Below are 26366 nucleotides of genomic sequence, written 5' to 3' on the forward strand. Positions count from 1 at the left end.
TCATGTTTTACTCATGAGCAGTTGTCATGTTGAAGACTCATCAGTACTCTGTGCCAGCGCAGTACCAACCAGACCATGAGAAGAACAAATGACTTCAAGCTTTTGGCACTGTAGTCACTGACTACAACCCAAAAACCAACCAGAATGAACCAGCTGGTTCAAAAGCAGACAGAATCCCCAGCACCCGGACTAAATGCCCATTCTTATCCTCTCCATCTCGCCTCATCTATCTTTGCAAACTCACCTTGGTCTAACAAGGTCTTGATTCACTGTAACTGGCCCTGTAACTCTGCCCAGTGCCCCTGCAGAACCTCAGTTGACCAGGCAGCAGGCAAGAGGCCAAACAAGGCCGTAGCTGTCAGCTAAATCGCTGACACACTCCTTTCCTTTCTTTGCTGGGCCCACAAAGGCTGCACCCCTGGTGCCACGGGCCTCCTAAGTCCGTCCCGATTAAGACGCCCGTGAGGTGCGTGGAAAGGAGAGGGAGCTAGGGAGAGCTAAAAGTGTCTAATCCCACAGTAATTAAACAGCCAGAAACAAAGGAGGGCAGTATGAAATATTAGACTTTAGTGTAAATGTTTAGTGGTAAACTTTCCCATGACCCTTGTGCCATTGTTTGACTTTGTCTGTAACTCACATTACCCAAAGTTGTTGGTTAATGTATTTCAGTTTCTGTACATCCATTTGGTGAGCTGAGAGTGATTACAGAAGCTCCTGTGGAGTATTTATAAAAGAAAGGCTTTCTATAGAGTACCCACTAGTGTCAGTTTAATGCATGTTGGGACTATTACAACCACTTTGTATGCCCTGGTTCAATGAGACAGGGAATGCCTGAAATATCTCCTAGGTTTTGACCAAATAGTACGTCACACCCACGAAAGATCCAGAAAACCTGCATGTGAAGTTAGAAAAGAGTTTTTCACACCAGTTAGTACAGCGTGTTGAATAAGTACAAATTCCTCTTGATTCACAAGAACGGACAAAGGCGAAAAGCAGAGTGCCTGAAAAACACAAGGCCAGTTCAGATGTGAGTAAAAGAAGAGGGGAATAGAGTGGATAATATGTCCATTATCTTATGTATTAACAATAAATAGACCAATATCAAGATTCTTCTCCCAAACTAGTATTACTGGCAGCAGGAGCGCATTATGAAGGACTCAAAACTTTGCACACTGTCTTTCATAAAAAGAGCGAGCAGTGAGCCCATTATAATCTCAAACAGGGAACCCTCCTTGATCTCTATTCATCATTATGTTCAATTAGAAAAATGTCACTCCCGCTGCTGCCTCCAAAACCGTGCAAAATAGAAAAACAGATTGTCACATGGCATCAGCGTGGCGCTGCAGTGTTTGCTGAGATCCACTGGAGCGTCTCTGAGGTCTGCAGCCCGAGCCAAATGAGGTAAGAGGGGGATTTAGCCAAACAGACGACATGCAAGCAGACTGGTGTCTTCAACTCAAACTGTCCTCTGTTCAGCTAAAAAAAAAAAAAATACTGTCTGCCGTCACATGACCCATAGGTGTGAAGCTATAACTCAAGATTAATTTGCCAATGGAAGTTTTGCTTGGTCATACATCCAGCCTAATATATACCCTACTTCTCTTACGCTTGTAAAGCAAAGCCCAGGGTCTTACCAAGTTACTACTGTTATCGCAAAGCATAAACACCTCAAACAGGCTCCATGGACGGAGGAGAAATCAAAACTCCAACCACTAAAATCCATCATATCAAAGACTTACAAATATTGTATCAAAGGGAATTTGAGAGTGTAATAATGAAATTGAGCAAACAGACATTGTGTGCATTGTGTGGCTGTGAGGTGGGATATTTATTTTCTTTTTTTCCAAAATAGAGGATTTGGTTTCTCTCCTGTCTCTCCGTATGTTTATTTGTTGCATCACTGCTGACTATAAAAGGATTGACCCTTACTTTTTATGTGTTGCTCCATACATCCACAACATATTTGTGTGAGGGTGCAGTCATGTCTGTGGGTAGATCATGTGCTACAATGTTTTTTGCTGTTGCAACAACCGCTGGTATTTAGAAATATAATGGCCTTTTTGCCATAACACAATATGAATGAAAACATAATATCAAACCATCCAAGATGCAAATAATAATACACATAAAATAAATAATATAAACATTGTATTAATATTTTGAAATATTAATAAAAAAGCAGAAGGCAGAAAAAGCTTAGTGTAACCCCAGAGAGCCCCTGATGTATTACACCAGTATCAGCCTGTTGACAACCTGTTGACAAGATGTTTTCTTCCCTGGTGTGGAGCAGATGGTTGGGATCTCTCCTACAGGTCAGATGAATCAGTTTATGTCTTTCATGACTTGTTGGCTGCTCTTTGTTTTAAGGCTTCATCGTAATCTTTGATGGTATTTTACTCCATGGGATCACAAAACTGAAGTGCCAGTTGTTGTCCACTGAAGTGTGTCTGTGAGGGGTTGGGGGTGCACTTGAGCTTGAGGCAGAGAGTTGGGATTGTCTGTGTTGTATTCACCTGGAGAGGACACACAAAAACAGACAAAGAGTGGTTCAATGCATTTTTGCATTCACTGTTGGACTTAAACATAATTAAAACACGATATTTATACAACACACACAACATTGTTGGTAGAGTGTTTTTTTTATTCTTGTATAAGCATTGGCTTTACCAGATACAGCTCTTATCATGCAACTCATAACTCATAAAAACACTATTAAACCAAGCTCAATTAAATGGTTTATCACATGAATGGTATGATGCATGCTCCTGGTTTATGGGTCGGATGAACTCCTCTGAAATATTTCCAAACGTAAAAGCAAAGATCTACCAGCCACCAAGACAGGTTTTTAGTGGGTAGGGAAGCAGTTTACTCTCTTAGTGATGTGGATTAGTACACAAGACAGAACCTGACCTTTGACCACAAGACATTGAGTCTTACCTGGCACCTTACATTTATCAGATGATTTGATTTATCAGATAAGGCCAGGCCATTAGATGAGTAAACAGTAGGCGGGGGCATTGCCCTCATTAAAATGAGCATTGCCCTTATGGGAGGAGTCTTATTTTCATACTTCACAAGGTGAACTGTAAAAGTCTGACCAAAAATGAAAACTTCTTGGTTTGACTTTGATGTACAGAATTTGCCATAGTAATGCTTGCAAACAATTTCCCTGTACAATGAGGGATTATTACCAATATTTCAGGTGTGTTCACTCTTTTTTGTACGTCCAATCTGGCTAAACATCCAGCCTATGTCTGATGTCACCATGTTCCCATATCTTAGCAATTATATAGTAGAGTACAATGTTAACATGACCGGTAGGAATGATGGTCAAAGATATCTTTACTCTGGACCAAAGTATTGCACGGGCCAACAGACTGAGAAACCATCAGCCTAAAGACTGTCATCATCATCTCCAGGCCGTGCCACGAGCTATGCAAAAATATCTAGTGGTTTGCATTTTCTAACCAGGCAAGTTGGTGAGAGCCATGTAAACATGAACACAAGGGAAACCTGAGGCTGGCTTTTGTTTTATAGAGTGATGATGAATTATTAAAACATTACAGGTTAAGGAAGGACCGGTGCAGCAGCCAGCTCATTCAGGACTACACCAGTTCAGCTTCTCTCACTGGCATGTGACTGTGACTCGCCACAGACTGACTCAGTCTCTCTCTCACTCTACAGTTCCTCCTGCACGTCTCTTTCTTTACTGTCTTCTCTTTTATCTCTTCATGTCTCTACCTGTTTGTCATCTTTCATTTCTTTTTCCTTTTTTTTTAATAGTGGTTGTATTCATTCCCACTGGGACATTCAAGTTTGACAAGGAAGAAGTTTTCATCATCAAATTAAAGTGCAAAAGCCAAGTAATTTATGTAATTTATGTAAGGATAATATTCATTTCTACTCTACAAAACAACCAACTACAGTTTTTATTTATGTCACCAACTTCTGTCTCAATCACTTCTGTTCCTCTCTCTTTTTTTTGTTTGTTTGTTTGTTTGTTTTAATTCAGGTTAGTTCATGACATCAAGTCAATTCTATCAAAGCAAGCTGGATCACAAAGGACGTTGCAACATACAACATTGTGCAATAATCTTTCAACCATTTTACCAATTCATCATGTCTGTTCAGTTTAGTTTCATTCAGATCATTGATTGTGTTTCCGTCAAATGGGATTTATGATACAATATCCAAAACAGTTTCCAAAATAATTTGTTAACGACGTAATGATGACGAATGACTGAATACTGAAAAACTGTAGTAGATCATGATTAACAAATAAGTCTCTCTATCTGATTCTGCTTCTCTCAGGCATTCATGGGAGACGTGCAGCAGCTCTCATGTTCATTTTCATTCCTTCTATTTGAGTCACTGATGGTTGCCAGACTACCAAACACTTTAAAACTTCTTTGCACATTCTGCCTCTTCACAGATCACAGGCCCCTGTGGTTTAAACCCTCAACACACTCTCACTCTGACAGACTGGAAATAGAAAATGTGTGCGTGCAGGCAGGCATGCAGCACACACTCAGTAACTGGCAGCAGACTGCCATAATAAACCTTACTGTAACCAAACTGGATGTCATACAGACGAAGAACCTAATGTAACATCCTTTCTACCAGTCTGATCAGGTTTTTAGAATAAAAGTGATAAGGCTTCATTGTAGGTCAAACCACCACATATGTGTGGTCGTGCAGAACTGCTTTCATGTCCCGCCTACGCAGTTCCTGTTAGGTCACCTCATTTAACTTCCAACGCTCACTCGCTCACTCGCTCACTCGCTCACTCGCTCACTCAAAAAGTGAGAAGAAATTTGTTTGTCTCTAAAGATGATCAATCAGTTGGCCTGGCAACACAGAAATGCAAAACAAAACTAAAATGCGTGACTGGTTGTTTTACTTACTTAAACCTCATAATCTTCTTATGAACTATTTTTTTTGAGAATAGGTAAATAAGGAGAAAAAGACAAGAGGCAACTGTATGAACAGTGACAAATATTACCATTCATCCAATCAACTACTACACCTACTTTTATGAAGTATGACATCATTACATGGACACGTTACAGTAAAAACTTAAAATTTTTAAAGGTTTCTTCAAGTTTCGTTCAGCTGGTACTCTTGCCTGTGCAGCTTTGACATTCAGGATGCTTTTGACTGCCGTCATTTCCAGCACCTCATCTCATTCAGTCATTTCTTAGCAATTTCACAGTGTGACACCAACCTACAAACTGAGCAAGACTGAGACTGCTGCACAATAAGCATTTTCTCTGCCATATGTAAACTGACGTGCATGACGAGCTTAAACAATGAAAACAAAAGCTAATTTTGTTTTCTGCACTCCTTTTCCAGCTAACTTAAATGTCATCCTTTTGTACTTGCATAGCTGTCGAGAGGAATTAAACATGTAGCCCAATGTACTTCTTTTTTCATCATTTTTTTTATCAACAGTGACAAGCTAATGTTTATGTCCGTGCAGCTTTGATTGACATGCCGTTGATTTCTAGTACTGCCAATATAAATAATTTCTTCATATTTCATCATTTCAGACACAATGTTTACTTTACTGTTACTGCTTCAAAAGATTCTTGTTTCTACTATTGATGATAAATGGCCTGACTTGCATTGCACAACCTTTGTATTTATTTAAATGTGCAGGGCCGGTGAAATTATGGTCAGGTCCTTTTCAAAATGATTAACTTGAGGATTTTATGCGAACATTTAATCACCCATCCAAAAGAACAGGAATAGTGACAGGTTAAATACCAATTTGCGTCACAGGAATGAAGTTGTACATGGAAGTAAATTAATGGTATTTAACAAGTGGGGAAGCAAAAAGCAGTAGTTAAGAATAACTTCTATTACAGGTTGGAATTCTACTTTCATGATAGACAAACAACAATAATCCTTGATAGTAAAGAAGTAAAGAAATCCTAACATTGACCCTGTTCATATTATATTTTATATGTTTTTATTTTTGTTAACATATCACTTGTCAGTATTGGTTGTTGTGTCTGAGATTACTGATAAAACATTCATTTTAAGTGTAATTTGCTGACAGCTAAGAGGAATGATGAGTGTAAGTCAAACCAAAATGGGCAATGCACGATACACAAACAGGTGCATGGGCCATTCATTGGCAGTGAAACACCATTCAAAACACTGGACCCTTGTTCTTCCACACACATCACTGCACGCTATCCAGCGTGTTGTAATGTCTATGGCAAAAATCCTATTATTTTGATCGGGTGTGAGGGAATTGAAGTAATGAGTGCGTTCGATGTACTTGGCCATTCAGTTTCTGCCGAGAAGGCGGAGACACTTTAAGCTGCTGTAATTCAGCTACCAGTCCTTAGGTTTTCCACTAATGACTCTATAAAGAACGACATGGTCTTATTAGAGAATAAATAAAAGGAAAAGGTATGTACAGATATGAGTGAACAGTAAATGACATGATGCAGAGGAAATCCTTCTGAAGATTTTCCAGAAGGTCACTGAGGGGTCGTAACTCATACTGTCAAGATCAGTAACAAGACAGAGACAAATGGTCATTTCTTGGTTAAATTATCAGTCAGAGAAAGTTTGCAGCAAGTCATCCTTTTCTTGCTCCATATAGGCTTGTCAGTTTCTTTGATTGCTTAACACCGCTTGTAAAACAAGTATAAATATTGGTAATGGTGGTGCAAGTGCACCATGATTAAGTGTCCGACGCAGAGGTCAACATACAGGATGTCTGAATCCCCAAGCATTTTTTGTGAAGTCTGTTTTATACAGCAGGGAGGGGATGTCTGCTGGGGCTGAATCAGACCAAATATCCTTCCTCACAATAGTCATCCCTGCTGTAAAAACACTGAGTGAGACAAATCAACAATGAGGAGAAAACTGAGAAATTCTTGAACTAATAAGCAAACTTTGATGCTAGAGGCCACTCTATCGTCACTCCCAAGCTCTTTCAAGCAGAAAAAAACAGTTCAAAAAGGCATCAAGGTGGTGGTTTAGACCGTCTTTGAAGAAAATAATAAAAGCAAACACAACAGAACCAACCAGTGGGGAAGCAACAGCACACAGCCTTTGACTTCAGGAATTTTCATTGTTTCAGGGGAACAATTAACCTCGTTCCTGGATGCTATTTTAAACACCTTTCACGAGGCTGAATGATGACAACTGACGAAAAAATTCTCACACACCATTTTAGAAATTAGGACAAACTACTGGTTGAACATATATTTTCCAACTGTTCATAGACACATGCCAAGTCTCAGTTTTACAAACAAAACAATCAATGGATTTTTTCATATCACACAAACATATTTTCCAAAGACATTAAGATCGTACTCATTTACTTAAAAATTAATTTGGGAAATCAGTCTTGGTGAGTGGTGTTAGTGTAGTCCATTGTTCAACTGTCAAAATGATTGTGAGCCTGAGCTGGAAAAGTCCTCTGCAGACTGGTGACATAATGGCTCCCCCTTGTGGATGACAGGTGCAATAACATGTCAATACTCAAAATATCAGCTGTCAGATATATCAAATAAGCATCATTTATGTAGCTCCTTTCTTGCAAAGACAGCAACACAGGGTGCTTAATGATAATAAAAAAGCAGTAAAATCTATTGAAATAGGACAAAATGGATAGATAAGTAAACAGACAAAATAAATAGATAAGTAAATAGGTTAAGAGAAGGCTAAGCTAAAAAAAAAAAGAAAAAAGAAGTCTTTAAATTTCTTTTAAAGTAAGTAGAGATTGTGCCATCCTCAGGTCCATAAATGCAGAATGCTTCCTCTCCATGTTTCTTTGTGCTCACTCTAGAAACAAGTAAAAGGCCGGTCTCAGAGGACCTGAGCTGTCTAGCAGGAGTATACCTTAAAAGCATATCTGACATATCTGACGATCTGATGTATTCAGGTGCTTGTCCATTGAGTGATCTGAAGACTAATAAAAATAATTTTTTTCTATTCTAAATCTAACAAGCAACCAGATTATGAACTCTGAAATGGTGTACTGTAAAAATGTAACATGTCCTAGTAGATGTGAGTACATGAGGGTATGGAATTGGGGATTTCTGAATGGGGAGATTATTATTACTCTTTATTAGACCTAGGCAGTGCCATAATGTTTTTCAGTCTTTTGCTGTGTGGCTCATTTAAATGCCTTTATATCTCATTTGGTGGGTGATCTAATCTATAGTGTCACAGTTTGTTATTTTTTGCTTTCAAACATTCTGACCCTAAATTACCTTCAAAGATGACCCTCTAGTGATTACTGGAGTTTGGTAGCAAACTATGATTTGACAGCACTGCCTTATACTCTTAAACACAGGAGCATCATTGAAGTTACTGATAGCTAAACTTGTCTAGCACCACTTAGCACCAAGGATGTTCACCAGGTCGTGTGTAATCATGAACAAGAGCTTCCAAAGACATTTAATGTATTCACTAAACACTATGCCTGTAAAATCTGGTGTGTGCACAATAGCTGTGCGGGTTTGTGTTTTAATGTTGACAATATCAACATTGAAGTAATATTAACAATAATAATATTATTAGTCCAAACTCATATTTCCAAACAACTTTTATAATTAGTTGGCAAAGATTTTAATTTGCCTTTCACATCCTTGTATTCAGCCATATTTTGCAATGTTTATATGTGTAGTTGCCAACAAAGGTTTTCGGTGATCCTCCCTTTTTTTATTGCTTTTTGATACTTCAATAAAATAAGCTTGATAACTTAAATGTCAGTTATATTGCAACAATAAGTGACTGATGTGTAATTAACAGATGGGGACCAACATGGCTGAGTATTTACAAAACGTAGAGGCCAATCAACTGTTGAGATGACAACGTACCAGGCCTTCACCATTATTTCAGACTCGTAGCTGGTGGCTGTAGATGTTTGTTTCAAGGCTTTCTTCATGTTCGACATCAATTACACCAAGAAATACCTCCCCACCTGGGGTTTCTCTATCATGTAGTGTATTGTATATTATGTGTGTTTGTATTCATGCATAAAAACTTTGAAAACGTTTTACAATCTTACACAAAAAATTGTAAAATGACATTTAAATGCACATTTAAAGTGGGCTCTTTTTGTATAGTGTTTGCATGATTATAGGAAATTATAAAGTAAACAACAATAATTGTTATATAATATAGCATTGTTGTTATAATTATATTAGATATAATGGTATCAAGGCAATGAGATAGGAAATAACTGTATGATAAGTGTATGATTAATATGTAACATCAATAGAGTTGATTGCACTAAATTGGGTCAAATGAACAACCCAGCATTCTGGGTTAAAAACCCAGCACTTGGGGCAAATAAACCCAGTGTTTGTTCTATCCCATAGTTACTCAGTGGTGGGGTTAAGGTTGGGTTATTTTTTTAAGCCAGCTGTGTTTTTGTGTGTAACTTGATCTCTAAAATGTCACCGTGTATCTGTTTCAGATTTGCACTGTATCTTATGCTGTACTGTTTAAAAGCGGTGAGCCACAGTTTGAAAAAGCAGGGACACTTGTTTAGTGATAGAGAACAAAATACCCCATCCCTGACTTTGGTGAAATGGAGGATCAACTAAGCTGAACGGGAGCCCACATAAATATTCCATGAAGATGCGCATGTATAATCTACACACCATTACATCTGGCCCATGATATTGTGTAAACATCAGTTTGAAGGTGTGTTCTGGCCCAGCAGAGCAATGTTGGAGTTCAGTGTTGCCTCTAATACAACATTAATATCACACACTCTGCCTGGCCGCAAGCCCATAACGTTTCCTTGGGGATTAACCAAGTTACTGGAATGATACTGTGTTCATGCTGATGCTGTGAGCAAGGTATCAAGGGAGCTATGAAAGACCAGATAATTAACTCAGGGGCCAACCAAATAAGTCATATTCTGATAAATTATTCAGTATTTGCAGGCGGATGAATGCACTCCCGCCTCATATTGCAGGCAACACAATAGCAACTCACTGAAAGATTAGCAATTCATTGCTGTCCATTTTATTGCCATAGGAGGTCATTTCCATCTGGATACACATTACAGATTCAATGCTTGAACAATGTTGTCTTGCATAGTTTAAAAAACATTGGGAGTTGATGAATTAGCGCAAGACACCCATACCTCCTCTTTGATGAGAAAGAATGTTGTATACATATTCCATGAGTTTGAGTTTGATATAGAAAATCACCATTTTCTTTGTGTTGATGAGATGCAAGAATTCAAAATGTGGGTTAGTTTTATTGCAGAATCACTGTGTAAAATGATGTTTTACAGCAATAGAAAACGTTTATAAGAGAATTAGTTGTGTCTAGTTTTGCTCTGTGAGACCTGTCAGTCACAGCACAAGTCAATCCTTATTTTTTGAAGGTGAGGCTACCTTCTGTTTACATTGGGAACAGGTTATACATTAAATAGACTGCATTTGGAAAACGTTTTTGTTTCCTGTCAATTTAACAGTGCTTATTTTCTCTTGATTAAAATTTCAATGAAATCAGGCAATGTCTATTACTCTTCACTTTACAAAAGGCATAGATACTGTACTCTACACGTTTAATCTGACAAAAATGTCACCATAAGTGATGATGATTGTTTTGTTTTATTTTTGGTCCTCCTTGTACATCAGATCTTAGTATTTACAATTCAACAGAATTTAAATAATTATAACAGATTTTTTTTTTTGACTTGTATTTCCATTCCAGTTCAAGATGTTGACTCCATGGCATGTCTGATACTAACTGGACCAGGACCAGTCACCATTAATATTATTACTTTGTGTCATGTTATGATCATTCAAAATCGTAAACTTTCTCATAGGATCCCCCAAAAATACAAATATCCTTTGCACTATGATATCTCATGATACATTGTATTAAATAAACTTCTCTTTATTATGAAGTGTAGTTGGATAAGTTTGTCAGTTTAATTGTGTAATAACCCTTTCAGAATAATCAAGTTGACAAAATGTCAGATAGATTGTTACTTAACTCATCAAGTTATGTTATTTAGAAACATTGTTATTCACATATATTTCTGTGCAGATCTGAGTTACCTTAACTTCAAATAAATTCATGTATTATTTCAATAAATCATGTATTATTTTAATCATCTATCTATGTTAGGCTAAGATAACAGAAGTAAAAATTCCAAGATTCAGAAACTCAGAGCCTCAACTTAAGAAATTACATTCAATTTCAAGTTTTCCCCATAACTATTAAATCTGAAAAGTAAGTAGTAAGTAAAACTGTCAGATAAATGTTGTGAAGTGAAAAGTCCAATATCTTTACTATGAGATTTAGAGCAGTACAAGTATAAAGTAGCATAAAATGAAACTACTGAAGTAAAAATAAAAGTAGCATTGTACTTAAGTACAGTACTTGAGTAAATGTGCTTAATTAATTTGGTCACCAGCTTTTAAAAGTTTGTTATGGTCCTCTGCTAACACTATTAAGTAACCAGGTGAGGTCCCTGAGCCGAGTTTTGAAAACCATAAACAGAACACAGAGTAAGGGTTAAATCCCCTCTGTTACCATGGAGACGAGGACAGCGGTCGCCAATTGACAGGCGCATGGGGGATGGGGGGGCACTCTTGATTGACAGTACAAGGGGCAGGGTCAAAATATAGCACTCTCTGCTCATTGGCCAGAATTGAGTCACATTGCCAGTTTGGAACGCAAATGAAAAGAGTTGGTGTGGCCCGCCCCTGCTCTCCCCTCTTCTGCTGCCGCTGGTCGGGTAACAGCGAGCCACCTTCCAGAAATGGTGTAGAATATCAGGAAAAACGACGAGGGAGCACGGCCAGAAAGAAGAGCGAGGCTACGAGACTTACGCCAACGGTAAGGCGACGTCTAATTTACTTCTTGGCACGGGGTGTCACGGCTGGCACCGGGGTCATACCGTGTCTGTCGGAACGCATGAGGTTAATCGTTTGCACAAGCTAACGTCTACTCGGGGCCCCAAAACAGCAGCAAGCAGCAGCATTCGCTTCTAGCTTGCTTGCTAACGTTGACGTTAGTTTAACGGCTAAGTTTGTTACGCACTGCCTCATATCGTTAAAAAGTAGGAATTTACTGACAAAAACGTAAGCAAGTGGGGCTAACAACATTAGCTAGTCTTGTAATGGAATTCAGCACCAGCTATCGTGGGGGGAAGATAGCTATGAATGAAAATAAACGTGTGAGTAAAACGTTTAGATAAAATTTTCTGTTCAGCTATAACGTATCTAATTCAGCTTTTCTAGTTTTAGCTAAAGTTAGCTAGGTATTTTCATGAGAAACTTTGATCGTATAGGTCATGACCTCTGGCACAAATAAGGAGCCAGATATTTTGACAAGTGTGGGTCATAACCGTGGATGGTCCTTATGTTTTACTAGAGCTGGAATGGTGAGGCCATGGCCGCCCGGTGACCCCAAATGTGGGCAAAATAACAAAAATAACACCACAGTTAGAGCTACCCCCCTTCCCTTCAGTGCCTGTGTTTAGCCACAGTGTGTTTATCTGATTTTCATTATCTTATATGATAAATACCTTTGGCGCTTGGTTCAACCTGCAACAATTAATTGATTAATACTGTAGTCCATTGACAGAAACTTAATCAGCAGCTATGTTGATAGTCTGTTATTTGTAATTTTTAAGCAAGAATGGATCAGAGGCTATTTAAATGTATGACAAAGTAATCCCGTGGACTCAAAAGCACATTAGATCCATACATACTACTATAGCTTACAACTTACTCACCAGAGTTGTTGTTATTGTTGTTAATTGCCTGGCCTTGTTGGTGTTACTTAACTGATCAGTGCAAGTTGCCACAGCTTCCATCTATGTCCTTTTTTATGAGGAATTGTATTTATTGTAAGTTTATTCAAATGGTCAGTTAATAGCTGTTTTGGTTTACTCACTTTGAAATAGTCTTGGTTTGGAAGTCATTGTGTGCATGTTTTAAATGCATTCTGCAAAAGCCAGTTGAGCCAGCAGGCCAGTTTACAAGGTGATGCAAAATTATGTGCTTTGTGCCCATTGTATGAAACTGTATGAACTGAGTGGTCAAAACCTATAGGGCAAATCCTCTATGTACTTAATGAACAATATTACTATTCTTCAGATAAGGTAATTTTGCCCGTGGGTGTAGCTAATTGTTGCCACAACAGCTGTCACAGTGGGGCAGGTATTGTTTTCACCTTGTGAGTCTGTGTATCCTCGTGGCAAAATGTGGCCCTGGAGACACATACTGTAGCGGGAAATTCATCAACCAACGTCTGCGTCCAGTCGCTGGACTGGAAACCCTGCCTTGGCAGGTGTTGATATGTCTGTGGACAAACTTTGTCACCACCATAGCAGCACAACTGTGCAAGATACAGTCACAAAACTGAACAGGTGTGTAGTTGACATCAAAATGAAGGCAGAGTTCGAAGATGGGTGTGGTCCGACCCACGAGTGCTGAGTACTCATGTAATAACTACTGAGTACTCATGGGTCGTAACGTCAACAAGTTGACAGGCATTGCAACACACTCTCTAGTTGCCTCTGCTTCACACCTCCTCCTTGTATTATCTGCACTCAAGAGGGTCACATCATGCCCAGTAATTTGCTTATTTCAAGAATAAAAAGCAACAACAGGCTAAGTGAAGAAAGTCTCAGAAATAATAATATATAATATAATAATTTCAGGTCTTGCTTTATCATCTTAAAAGCATGGCATCCTGTTATTATGGAATAGAGTAACCTCTTTTAAACCTGAGATCACATGGCTAGGGACAACAGGGGACAATCTACCAGTGACAATTACATACACATCTATTGTTACAGCTGACACTTGGTCTAATGCAGTAAGCTATTATTCAAATTAAGTGCTGTGCTATTTATCTGAGTGTTATGAAAAGGCTGATTTGTTTATCCCCACATCATTCTAATATTTAGTGTAGACATATGATCATTTACATGTTGGATGGCTCCAGTGTTCCCTTGTCTATCTCTACTTTATATTCACTTGCTTCTTGAACTACCATCTATTAGAGTTAATCATGATCAGCATCAGAGCTGCTTAAAGAATTCACTCAGCAGAAATAGTTGGGCTGATTGTTTTTTTCTTGTGTGAAATCAGCATACCAGGATGTCCTTTCATTCGCAAGATACTCACCAGCTGTGTGCAAGGTGCCAGTTTCGGTCCCAGCAACAGTTAGCATCAACATTATAGTAACAGACATGTTGTCTCTAGGCATGCATGATGTCGGAAAATAATTGTTAAAGGATAAATTGTCAGGATTAATATTTAAATCATGCTAGATTATGCTGTGTCAGGTCATTGGAAGACGGTTCATTTTGCAATCACAAGTGCACAGGTGTGTTCGTCTTTTTAGACGGTCTATTTCTGTTTAAATGTGACAGATAAAAGCCAGGTTTGCATGGGTGAAGTCAACATCCAACTGTGCACTGACAAAAACCTTTGTGATGATTGAAGTGAGCAGAATTGCTCTTTACTGCGTACAACCTTTGTTGTCACCCACTGACAGTCAGCATGATATTTAGAAGCTTTTCAAAGAGCCACCTGCTGGAAAAATACAAGAATAGAGATGTTTGAAAATGTTTTGCTTTAACAAATGTCACATGTTTTCTACTCTTGAGCTGAAGTAAAGAGTGCTCATTACCATAAGTGAGACAGTCTTGGAAACCGTGGTGTTTGTAACGCAGTTAGTACAGGTATAAATAAATCTGTGATTTTTCTTCTAGTCATCTGCATCTGTACCAAGCAGAATCACCACAAGTACATCAGTACAGTAAGGTAAGATGGTATAGTAAGAGACTACTGGTTGAGACTAGTCATACTGGTATTACATTGGAATATAAAATAAATGCATTAGCCAAAGGTCCATACACTTATTAATATGGTGAAGTATCCTTATTATTCCATATTTGTGAAACTTGATATCATGTCACATGCTTAAGTTTATTGAAATAATCCCAGAACAAGACATCTTAAAACATTATCCGGTCAAAGACCACTCTGACCCAGTGATTACCTCAGGGAATAGGCTTGTAGATGATTAGGTTGACTTTTGCACCTATATTAGTGCTTTAACAGTCTAAACAGCAAACAAAGTTTCAATCAGGATATCACAATCAGGATGTGGTATTTTTGTCATGAGAAATAATATTTGTGCAAGTGAGAAGAAAACTTTTGATCAGTGGGAAATTAAGAAATTGAGTGACTCAATTTTTTATCTCATATCATTATATCACAAGTCTTTTATGCACATTCATCTATGCCATAGAAAGGAAATTTATATTTGCGTTTCACAATTAAGCTGCCCGAGCTACTTGACAGTTATTAGTCTTCAATAACCAAGAAGCTTATTTGTTGAACTTTTGATACCTTGTTGGTCCACCGCTGGCATTAATATAAATTTAAAGCGCTTGTTTCTGATGAAGGCTGTGAAACACTGCATTTCTCTGTGCTGCTGCTCATCTCATACCTGACCTATTTTTTTTTTTCCTCTTGGTGCGATTGACGCCTGAGAGTGATGCCTCAGAGACTGCTTTGATAGAACAGTCTGGATTGAAGTGTGCTGCTAATCTGCAAGCTTTGCCAGAACTATTTAACTGTGGTATTTATAGATCAGAAGGAAAATCTTTCATTTTATCTGTCAGTCTCCTGCCCCACTCAGTCTGTCTCTGTGCTTTTCCGTCTTCTTCTCCCATGTTTATTTTGAGAGTTGTTAACCATCCAGGCAATTTTTAGCATCCATGGAACATTTGCACCTAGAAGGCTAGGGTCTCACAAAATGAAGCTGAACAGCAAAAGACCAAAGGTCTCTCTGGAGAGTCAAGTGAAAGTGTTTTGTATTTTCACAGCATGAGGCTACATGTGCTGGAATGGTACACACACGCTCAGCACACTTAACCTGGAAAGCAGCCAGAGTCTCTTTGTACTGGTCTACTCAGCTGTGGAAGGCAAGGTCCGTCTGAGTCAGATGGCTCAATTACGGCGAGCCAACCAATCTTGCCTCGGGATCAGAGGGTATCTTTGTCTTACATGGCCTAACAAAGGCATTGCCCTGCTTGCTCTGTTTGGACAAGACCCATCGACCATCATCAGCCTCAGGGGTTGACCTCAGCATCACTGAGGAAGTGCTGCTTTTTTAGAGCACAGGATGTGAAAGCGGACTTTTTACATTAGGGATTCACTAGCAGGCCCCTCTCACCCATTACATATTAGAAGAAAGTAATTGACATGTAGTGTTGTCTGTTAAGATAACATCTGGATGTCTATCTTGCTCTTTATGAATTGTAGTCTCCCATACCTTCACTGTTACTATATTGTGTGGATGTCATTAACTGTAATTCTATTTTTTCTTGATGTCTATATGTTCTGTTCTGACTACCTTAAGTCTGTCTTTGGTTATGACATAGTGCATCAATTAATTAAAAAAAAAAAAAAGGAATAGAGGTGCAATGATTAGTCTTTGGTAAATGATTAATATATTAAAGTTGTTTTTATGTAAAAATGGCCAAAAAGCCTCTCAAAAATGAAGACTTCCTGTTTTTTTTACTCTGTTTTTGTCATTTTGACTTGGCTTCTTGGAAACACGGATGGACATTTTTCAATATTTTCATCATCTTGACTAAGAAATTAATAGAGAACATTATCTACAGATTAATTCATAATGAAAATAATCATTAGTTGTATCCCTCATTTGGAATTGCTTAGTTCAACATAATGAGCGCAATTGAACTCATGCACATAAATTACTCATTTAATGACAATAATGTTTTATAGTAATGATAATCATTTAATCTACAAAATGTAATGAACCAAAAAAATCACATCACAATATTACAGGTTATACGGTAATGTCTATTTGCTTGTTTTGTATGGTCAACAATTTATCCCCAAAATATTTAATTTACAATTATTTAAAACAGAAAAATTAGAAATTCTCACGTTTAATTTTGTTCCAGTGAATGTTTGACATTTTTTCTTAATATAAATTATTATTCAGTTATCAAAATAGTTGTTGAACACTCTGTCCATAAAAATTGATCAGTCTGTCGGGCAGATGCGACATCCCCCTGTGTGACATAAATAGGCACTCCTCACCAAAAAATAATTGAGGACAGACATGCACACAGACAAAAGTATCCAATTAATATATTCAGCCCCATAAGGGCTGAATCAAGGTCTGTTTCTTCACAATTCTTTCTTTAGTATCTCTTATGCCACAGACACATTTTGTTTCATTTCAGACTTGTCATATGAATCATAATAAGTATGGAGTTAATATATTTTCAAGAAAACTTTTTAGTACATTGGCTGGCAGGGTCTTTGATGTACCAATCTAATAAGAAGGCTCATATGGTTCCTAGATTATTTATTTTTACATTGCTCCCCAGAAGAGCTTTTTTAGGCATCAGCGTTCTTGAAATTGATAATGAGCTGAATGCCCTTTGAAAAAAAGGTGGGGTTTGTTTGTCTTAAAGCCCCTTGCTGGGTTAAGGGGCTTAACTTCACAGCAACTACTTAAGCCTCACTTCACAGCAACCCTTCTCTATTTATTTTTGTATCTCATAGCAGTTTGGGGTCCTTGGCCATCAGATCTAGAGGTCTATCATCAAGCAGCTCATGTCAAACTGAGTCACCCCATCCCTGTTCTTTCCATCTTGTTTTGACCCCCTCATCTTATGCACAGCTCTGTTAGCCAAGTGTGAGACTCGAGGCTTGTGTGTCTGGCTACACCGCCAGCTAATCTATATGCTAATGAGAAGATGATAATCAATGAGGTTCACGCATGGTTGGCCCCAATCAATACCAGATTGCACCAGCAAATGACTCAAATGGCTACATTTCATACGGCCAGGCAGTTGAGTGGCGTGTTAATGTGGTGGGGCACACCATAAGTATGCAATTATCCTCTGGTTTTATCTACCCTATTCCACATAAATGAATTCTGTTGTCATTAAAGAGAGGTTTGAATTCAACTGCAAAGCTATCCCATTTCACTTTTATGAGGGGTTTGCAATCTCCCACTTCTTTTGTTTTGCATTTCATTTCCATAACTGCAGTAAATAGGTGGTTTGTCACTTTCCTGTTGTGATTTGGCTGGCATGTCCCTCACAGGCTCTGATTTGAATCATAAGGGTTTAATAGTGCTATTTTTGCAGCTTTAGGTTATATTTTGTTAAAGATTTAGTCCACCATTACCTCATATAGCAGGGAGTTACTGGGTAATGGCCATCTTGGTGGATCACAATTTTCTTTTTTTTTACTCTCTAGCCTCAATGTCAGTCATGTCACAAAATTGATGCTGATTACTGTCCTGCTAGTAAGATAATGGGTTAGATGTTCAGGCTGGCCAAAAGTCACTACTCCTGTCCTTAGCTGAATGTTATGATACAAAATTGGCCCACTCAGAGCTGCACATTATTTATGGAAATGGTGCTTTGTATAAATGGTTTAAAGCTGCAGTCTTTAAATTTGTGGCATTGAAAAAGAAATGAGACCTTGAATTTTCAGCTGCCCAGACCAAGACTAATCAAAATAAAGACTATGCTATCCCTGAGCTGTCATTTTAATAAAATACCTCATTACCTTAGATTTGTGGCTTTTCAATAAAATAATTTAGGTGATAATTACAGTCTACCTTATGTTGGCGGATCTATGTATCCTAAAAAAAAAATCAGCATTCAGGCAGCAGCAGAGGGGGAGGGGAGAGACAGAGTAAAATCATTACCATCATCTTCATTAGAGAGGATCCTGTTGTCCAATCAGTGTGCTGTTCTGCACGGGGAATCCATAGGCACCCCGTTGGCTGTCGCTAGGATACCACATAATCAGGAGGCAGGCCGTGGCCTGGTTGGTGGAGTGGGATGTTGATGCTGGGACGACGAGCTCGCTGTGTGTTGGGGGTAGACAAGAGGGGCTGGGGGTTTGGATACACCACAGAAACGCACTCACACATGCTCACTCATTCACTCAGTTAGCTAGCCAACCAGCCAGCCACACAGTTAGGCAGACAAAGAAGAGCAACATCCTGCAGGAGGACAGCACGCTCCCGGGGGATGGGGCATCATACCCCTGCATCGCGTTGGGGGGGCCGGAGGAGGTAGGAGAAACCAGGGTTAGGGGGCTTTGTCTCAGCAGCACCCTCCACACACACACACACACACACACACACACACAGAGGCATGCATTTCTCTTTGGATCTCCTGGCTGTTAAAGCCATTATCTCACATCAATCGATTTGTGTAGCTGACAAATGTATTCTTGTGGTATTTTTAATGTGGGTCATCAGAGTTTTCCTATATCTGGACTAAAGGATGGACACTGATGGAGGCTCCTGCACTTCCTTACTGTGATCTAAGCTCTGAAGAGACAGCCAGTCTGTCTGACAGCCTCTTAAAAGCTCTCATCTTCCTGCAGGCTATGCAAATACTCCAGACACAAATCTGACAGTCATTTCTTCCAGTCTTGTAATGCTAGCATGAGTAGATCACTGTATCCTCTGAAGGCTGCAAAGAGCTGAAATAGTGTTGTTATGGTGTTGACCGGCTCTTTGCAATTTATTACAGGCTGCTGGTGCTGCTTTGATATGCAGTCAAACACACTGGCTTTACCACTTCTCATGGGTACCAGGTTTGTCCTGAAATCAACTCAAAGCTTGATTGTTGTCGTGGATGTAGTGTTAAGGACTGGGGGGGGGGGGTCTCCATCGTACCCTCTTTACTGATGGATGGGTGACTCCTCTCAGAAAGACAGGGGCTGAAGGCATCATTACCAGAGGGGATTCCCTCCCGTCTATACACGAGGAGGCGATGGGAAGCAGACTCTGGGATGTAGGCTAATGACTGCATACAGGCAGGCAGGCTTTGGCAGCAGTGGTGCTTTGTTTACAACCATGAGCCCACTCTGCCTGACCGGATTTCAGCTTTTTCACGGATGCAAATATGTGAAATTTTGAATTCACGGCAGCCACTGTTGAATGTAAATTCATGGTCCCTTTGTGTTGGGAAATTTTAGAATTTATATTAGTTTTGGTATTTTTGTTAAATATTTTTGTCTCCATTTGTTTTCAGTTCTGGCTGGGGTTGTTATTCACGTTTAGTTATAATTTGTCTGATTCCATATAATGCTCTTAGGGTTTGTCCTGCTTTGCCTGCTTTTGCAAAGGTTTTTTTTTTTTTTTTAATTGTTATATTGACATGTGCACTAATTGCCTAATATAAGTATTTTCTTTCATTATTATGAATCATCTTAAGTTTCATTTAGAGCACAGGCAGTGCTGCAAACTCAAATTCCAGCCTTTTCTCATTCAGTGACTGATTTGTTTACTCAAACATTTTAGAGCTATTTAGGGCTGTTCTGCTTTTGCCATTTTAAGGAATAGCATATGGTTTAGTAAGATTGCAGTTTGTTTCCAAGTCTGCTTTGTAGCATAAGTGGGCTATAGAGCTGTGCTTTGGCCCCTAATCCACTCAAAAGAATAATGATGAGGAGGAGGAAATAGCTTAAGAATTGCGGTATGGCAGCAGCCTTGCTCCTTATTTAATTACTTCCATTACACCCTTGCCTTACTCCAGCCCATTTGAAAGCCTCAACATGCTCACCCAACCTTTGCACCTCACATACTCTTTCCCATCCTACCCCCTCCACCCCAACCCCCCATCCCTCAATAACTTAATGCGTACACCTCTGTCCTCAAGGCTAGAAATTCCAACCTCCCTGTTTTGGCCTTTCTTTTCAGCTCTGTTACATCAGCTGTCATGCTGTTTGAATCCTCCTCCACACACACTCTCACACCCTCTTCTCTACACCACCAGCATCTCAAATTCTCGAGTTCTTATTCTTCTCTTTTTCTATCAGAGCTCAGCTTCATCAAAGGCTTCTGAATTTTCTTCATATCCTTTTAACAACTTAATCTATGCTTTTTTGCCTCCACCAAGGAAGGATACTTTCTCTCCTCCCATCATCTTTGCATCTTCTCACCCCTCACACTGTGCTATCCTCATGTCATCTGCTTGGAGAGCTCTGGACCCATTCCTCCTGTGCTAATGGATAGCAGAGCACCAGGGGACCAACCCTTAAAAAGGCTTTTATGTAAGGGGCCTAAATCATGCGTTCTTTTTTCGTTATGATTGACAATAACAAATGGATGTGGAACTCTGAGATGGTGTATGTCATATAAATGTTGTTTTGACACAGTACTTTTTTATAGACCAATTGCTGTAAAAGAAAGAGTAGACTGGACTCTAATCAAAGGAATTTGAGCAATAATTAGGCCTATACTCATTAAAGTTGATGACGTGTTTGGCTCATGGTTTGGGCTGTTTTGATTTAGTTTTCCGTCATATCTAGAACAGCCTCTGCTGCCTTCCCAATTAGTTTTTATCAAATGCACGAGTCTTGTTTAGGTGAAATGCTCCAGTGTTTAGGATGCCATCCAGCGTGGCTATGAATGTTAGCCAGCTACCCTTCCTTTCCTGCTAAATTCACTGGCTTTCATTAGCTTCTAAAATTGCATTTTTGTATGCTTCTCTAACCAGCTTTGCTCTGCCTGGCCTCACTTTTTGTTTTTGGAGAATGAAGTCAGATGCATTGTATAGTGTTTCAGAGTTTGTGTGTGTAATCTTGGAATACTACAAGGGCAGTTTATTTGAACAGGCTTTTAAATTTGTATGTAGTGTTTCTGTTATGAATTTGTGCCTTTTTAAAATGCGCTGACTTCAGAGGAATCCTTAATTTCCCAGTTGATGCCTGGGTTCGACTGCAGATTTGTGTAATGCAGCTCTTTACCTTGCTGTTTACAGCTTTGTTGCCATCTGTGGTCGGATGGCATATTTTGGGAATAAGAGAGGTGTGAGTATTGTAGCAAGGCAGGTAGACTTTCGTGGTGTAGTGATTCCCACAAAATTAGATTCTATTTGTGGCTGCAACAAATAAATCAATGTATTGGAAACACTGCTGGTAGACAGTATATTCATCTACGTGTCAGGATTTTTTTTTTTTTACTGAATTCATGTAATTTTAGTTTGGCCCAGTTTATTAAATGATTGAATACATGGTAATCAAATGATAATAAAACCATACTGCTTTGTGTTTTCCTGTGTTTGTATGAAAGTGCGTGCAGAGACAAATGTTTTGTTCGGCTTGTCAGACGGATCTCTTGAAATGGATCCAGTTTATATAGGATGCTTTAGCAGATGTTTTTTTGTTCACTGCGTTAAAATGTATTATTTTTAGTCAGTCCTTAAACCATGTGCTGTACAATGGCAGTTAAATGTTAAATGTACAGTCAGCTATGTTAATGAAAAAAATCTTGAGAATTATTGATATTGATTATTGTCTTTATTGCCTCATCTGCTGCTGATTGATGATTTTAATCTTGCTTACATCATAGTTTGAATAAAGTTTGGTAGTGCCTTTTGGTTATAGAAAACTTTACTATACTTCATCTTTAGCCATGCATGAACTAATTTGCACTGCTCACATGATTTCTCATATCAGATAAATTTATTACTTCCCTTAAATTTTATGTGTTGGTGGTGTCACAATTTCTGCATGCACAGGGGAATTTTAGAGTTGGTTGTTGTCAGATGTGTTTTTTGACTAATGCAAAGTTTGGGGTTTGGATATAAAGAAGGTAAATAGTGTGCCCTTTTTGACTTTTCTCTGTTTTTTTGGTCTTCCAGGCACAGGAGAGCCATTCAGAAGAGCCGGGGGTCAAAGGTGAGAAGAGCAGAGGGCACCATGGAGAGTGAGCCGGGGGCCCCTGCCTCCACGGCCAGCAGCACTGGGACCGCCACCTCCACCACCAGCTCCTCCAGCACCACAGCTGCCAGCAGTAGTAGTATTTCTAACACTACTGCTACTACTTCTACCACTTCCACTAGCAGTAGTAATTGTAGTAGCAGCAGCAGTAATAACACTAGCAGTAGTTCCAGTAGTAGTACTACAACAGGAAGGCAGACAGTCCCTCAAATATCTGTTTACAGTGGGATACCCGATCGACAAACAGTACAGGTGAGTTTATTGGCTTTAATGAAATTGTTAACAGCTTGATATTAAGTTGTGATAATGTGTGTGATGTGTGGACACTCAGACTGCATGCACAGACAAATGCACATAAAGTAGCATACTTTCCTCTGCTCTGCTGCCCTCTGTTGGTGTGCATAAATCCACATACAGGCTTCTGATGTACTCCTGAAATTGTGTTTGATTCGTCTAATAATTGGATCAGGTGGAAGAAATAAGAGTTTTTTTTTTATTTCTGATCAATATACCAATGAAGGAAACTTAAATAAATGGACATTTCACAGGATCTGTCCAAGTTGAAGGAAGGAATTCTCTCAATCCTTTAGTGCTCTAGACCTTTTGACCCTGAGATAAGCCTCTACACAGGCTTACCCTCCCTGAATAAGGTCCGCTCAACTTTTAGTGCCGAGGCTTTTATAGAGGGGGTTTTTGTTACATTCAACACTCCTTTTCTTGTATTCACCCTGCTGGTAGTTATAAGGCAAACACTATTGTCAAAATGCCCTCTGAGCTTAAGAGACTGCTGGTCATTTATGGTCAGTGAGAGCTGAATGTATGTCTGTGTCGCATTTCCGCTAATTTTACCCTCATTCCAAGAGGTTTGGGTCTGGACGGTCCACTGACACCATGGACCACAGGTCAACATCCTTTCTGGTTGGGGGGCACGTTGCGAGGTGAAGGGTGAGGAGAGTTATTCTCAATGGCAGAGGTTTAGCTTTGTTATAATTACATCAAAGAATCATTGAGACTCGTTCACAGTGATTGAGGGACTGGATTTATTTATGTCTGTACTTGCAGTGATCACAATTTTTAGACGTTTTGAAACATAGACTAATCCTCTGATCTACTATTGAATAAATTGATGATATGACACATTCTGATTTAACACAATTTGATTGAACTGTGTTTTTTGTTATTGTTACTTTTCTGACAATGAAATTATGACTGCAACTAATGACTGAATTTCATTGTCAATTCATCAACTAATTGATCAACTAATCATTTATCTATAAACCATCAGAAAATAGTGACAAATGTCCATCATGAATTCCCAGGGGGATTTTTTTCAACAACATTTTCAGTTTATCATGTGAGACAACTAAAAGCAGTAAATGTTTTTTATTTATTTTGCTTGAAAATGGACTTTGTAGTTGCAGGTTAGTTTTGTGTCAACTGGTTTATTTTTCTAATTGACTAATTGTTTCAGCTCTAAATGAAATTGATAGAAAAATTAAAAATCTTTTTTTTCCCCACATCAGAAATATCCCATAAAATTATGTTATCTTCCACATAAAAGTAGAAACATAGGTAGTAATACACCAGAACCTAACCCAAAGGATGAAGTTTTCACTGAACTGCTGACGGGGTATCGTTTATCTCAGACCGTGAATAAGCTGCTAATGCTAGCATTACTTGCCTTGTGTTGAGTTGTCCTCTTTATTAATTTAACCGTAAGTGCACATATCACTTTGAGGTTGGTGCCACAGGCAGGTACTATGATACTGTTTCACATTTTGAAGACTGCAAATGTAATGTAATGATTTCAGGCAGTGTTATACAGAGTATAGTACAGAGTATACACAGTTCTTTCAGTGTGGGAGTGATGTGAATGATTGGCAGCAGGTGTGTGATTGGGGAATGCAGAGGGGCCGGTCACACACACACACACACACACACACACACACACACACACACTCTAGAGGCACAGAGCTTTTGTTGTGGACAGCTGTGTTGATATTTCATCCAGGATTTGGGTCACATCTGTTGTTGTCTATCAATGTAACTCAATCTCTGATCATCTTTGTTTATGACTGTCTTTATATTCAGGTGTTCCAGCAGGCGCTACACAGACAGCCTAACACAGCAGCACAGTACCTGCAGCAGATGTATGCTGCTCAGCAGCAGCATCTGATGTTGCAAACCGCAGCCCTCCAGCAGCAGCACAGCCTCAGCACTGCTCAGCTCCAGAGCCTGGCTGCTGTACAGCAGGTCAGCAAACAGTTGTGAAAGAATCATTCTTATTGTTTAGAGATGAACATTGCAGTTATTGTTGACCTGCTGCAAGACATGTTTCAGAAAATGGTAGGTCTCTCCTGCCTCTCTCTTATGTTGTAGGCCAGTATTGCAGCTGGGCGACAAAGCTCTTCGCAGAATGGCACTTCATCTCAGCAAACAGGATCTACTCAGGCTACGGTAAGTGCAATTTTGAGTGTTGGTCATGTCTTCAAAAAGCCTCTTAAGTTTAAGTTATCTTTGTCCATTAGATTATCATGGAACTAAGTTGATTTTAGCACCAAGACGCTTGGGTGAAACCGGGTATAACACTAGCAGGTCTGTGCGCAGTGCTACTTATTTTTTACACAGATTAAAGATTGAAATACATTTTTGCAATATATTAAATGTTAAAAAATATTTTACATATTCTGGGTCTTGTATACTTGATGTCTTGTTTTGAAGAAAGAAACTGATGTATTGATACACATATTAGTAGAGGTATAGAGGTGTGTAACCTAATTATCCCATCTTCTCCCCCATAGATCAACCTGACCACCTCCCCAGCAGCAGCTCAGCTAATCAGCCGGGCCCAGAGCATTAGTTCTACCCCCACCAGTATTTCTCAGCAGGCTGTTCTGCTGGGAAGCCCATCCAGTCCCACTCTCACGGCCAGCCAGGCACAGATGTACCTGCGCGCACAGATGGTGAGATTGCAGACACCAGGAGCATAGCCAATGGCACATTTATTTCAGTGTGCATATATGCATAAACACAAGCACACACACATACTGCTTGAATAAATAAGCACACTGCAGCTCAGATGTTGTCCTCTGTAGTCTACGTGTGTTATGGGCTTGATGTGTGTGTTATGCATGCATGCATGCGTATTATGCAGTAGTAATTGGTTTGCTTTATTCTCATCTTGCCAGCAGAGTAGGTGGTCAGGATAATCTGTCCAGCCCCAGAGGGCTCATTACAAACACAGAAGGGAATGCTTTGAATATGCATGGATACTCAGAAAACATTTCTAGTAGGTCACAGGTGTCCTCTTGGCTGAAGGTTAAGATCCAGTTGTTTTGAAAGAGTTGCTGAAAGAACATAAAGTCTGTATTGTTCTATTTTGTTACAGCTGGTTGTGGGTAACTTGTCGGTTTTAATTTTCCATCAGTTGGCAGTTGGCACACAGACTGTTCCTGCCACCTCATTATGACCAAGTATACAGCATCGTCAAATGTGTTTGATTCTTCTGGCAGGCAGCAAAACACATTTGTCAGTTTAGATTGCCATGGCTTTTATTTATGGTATAGTCTTCTGGTGTTAAATTAGTATTGCATAGATTAGTGTTAA

General features: G+C 39.1%; 1 protein-coding gene across 2 annotated transcripts in view; it reads left to right on the plus strand.

Annotated features, from left to right (window-relative positions):
• Positions 1-11696: 11696 nt before the first annotated feature.
• phc2b (polyhomeotic homolog 2b (Drosophila)) overlaps positions 11697-26366 on the plus strand; it is a 34297-nt gene continuing 19627 nt past the window's right edge. Inside the window, exons 1-6 of one of the 2 annotated variants that reach the window (XM_023410275.2) lie at positions 11707-11838; positions 14729-14780; positions 22682-23012; positions 24852-25013; positions 25140-25217; positions 25562-25723. In XM_023410275.2, the coding sequence (XP_023266043.1) occupies positions 22740-23012; positions 24852-25013; positions 25140-25217; positions 25562-25723 (675 nt within the window). In that variant the 5' untranslated portion in view covers positions 11707-11838; positions 14729-14780; positions 22682-22739. Of the gene's footprint in view, positions 11839-14728; positions 14781-22681; positions 23013-24851; positions 25014-25139; positions 25218-25561; positions 25724-26366 lie in introns of both variants that reach the window. The other variant, XM_023410274.2, reaches the window with a different exon arrangement.

The sequence above is a fragment of the Seriola lalandi genome, unplaced genomic scaffold (genome assembly GCF_002814215.2).
Source record: "Seriola lalandi dorsalis isolate HSWRI2012SDOR001 ecotype SW California unplaced genomic scaffold, Sedor1 jcf7180002054420, whole genome shotgun sequence".
In the NCBI taxonomy this organism is placed as follows: domain Eukaryota; kingdom Metazoa; phylum Chordata; class Actinopteri; order Carangiformes; family Carangidae; genus Seriola; species Seriola lalandi.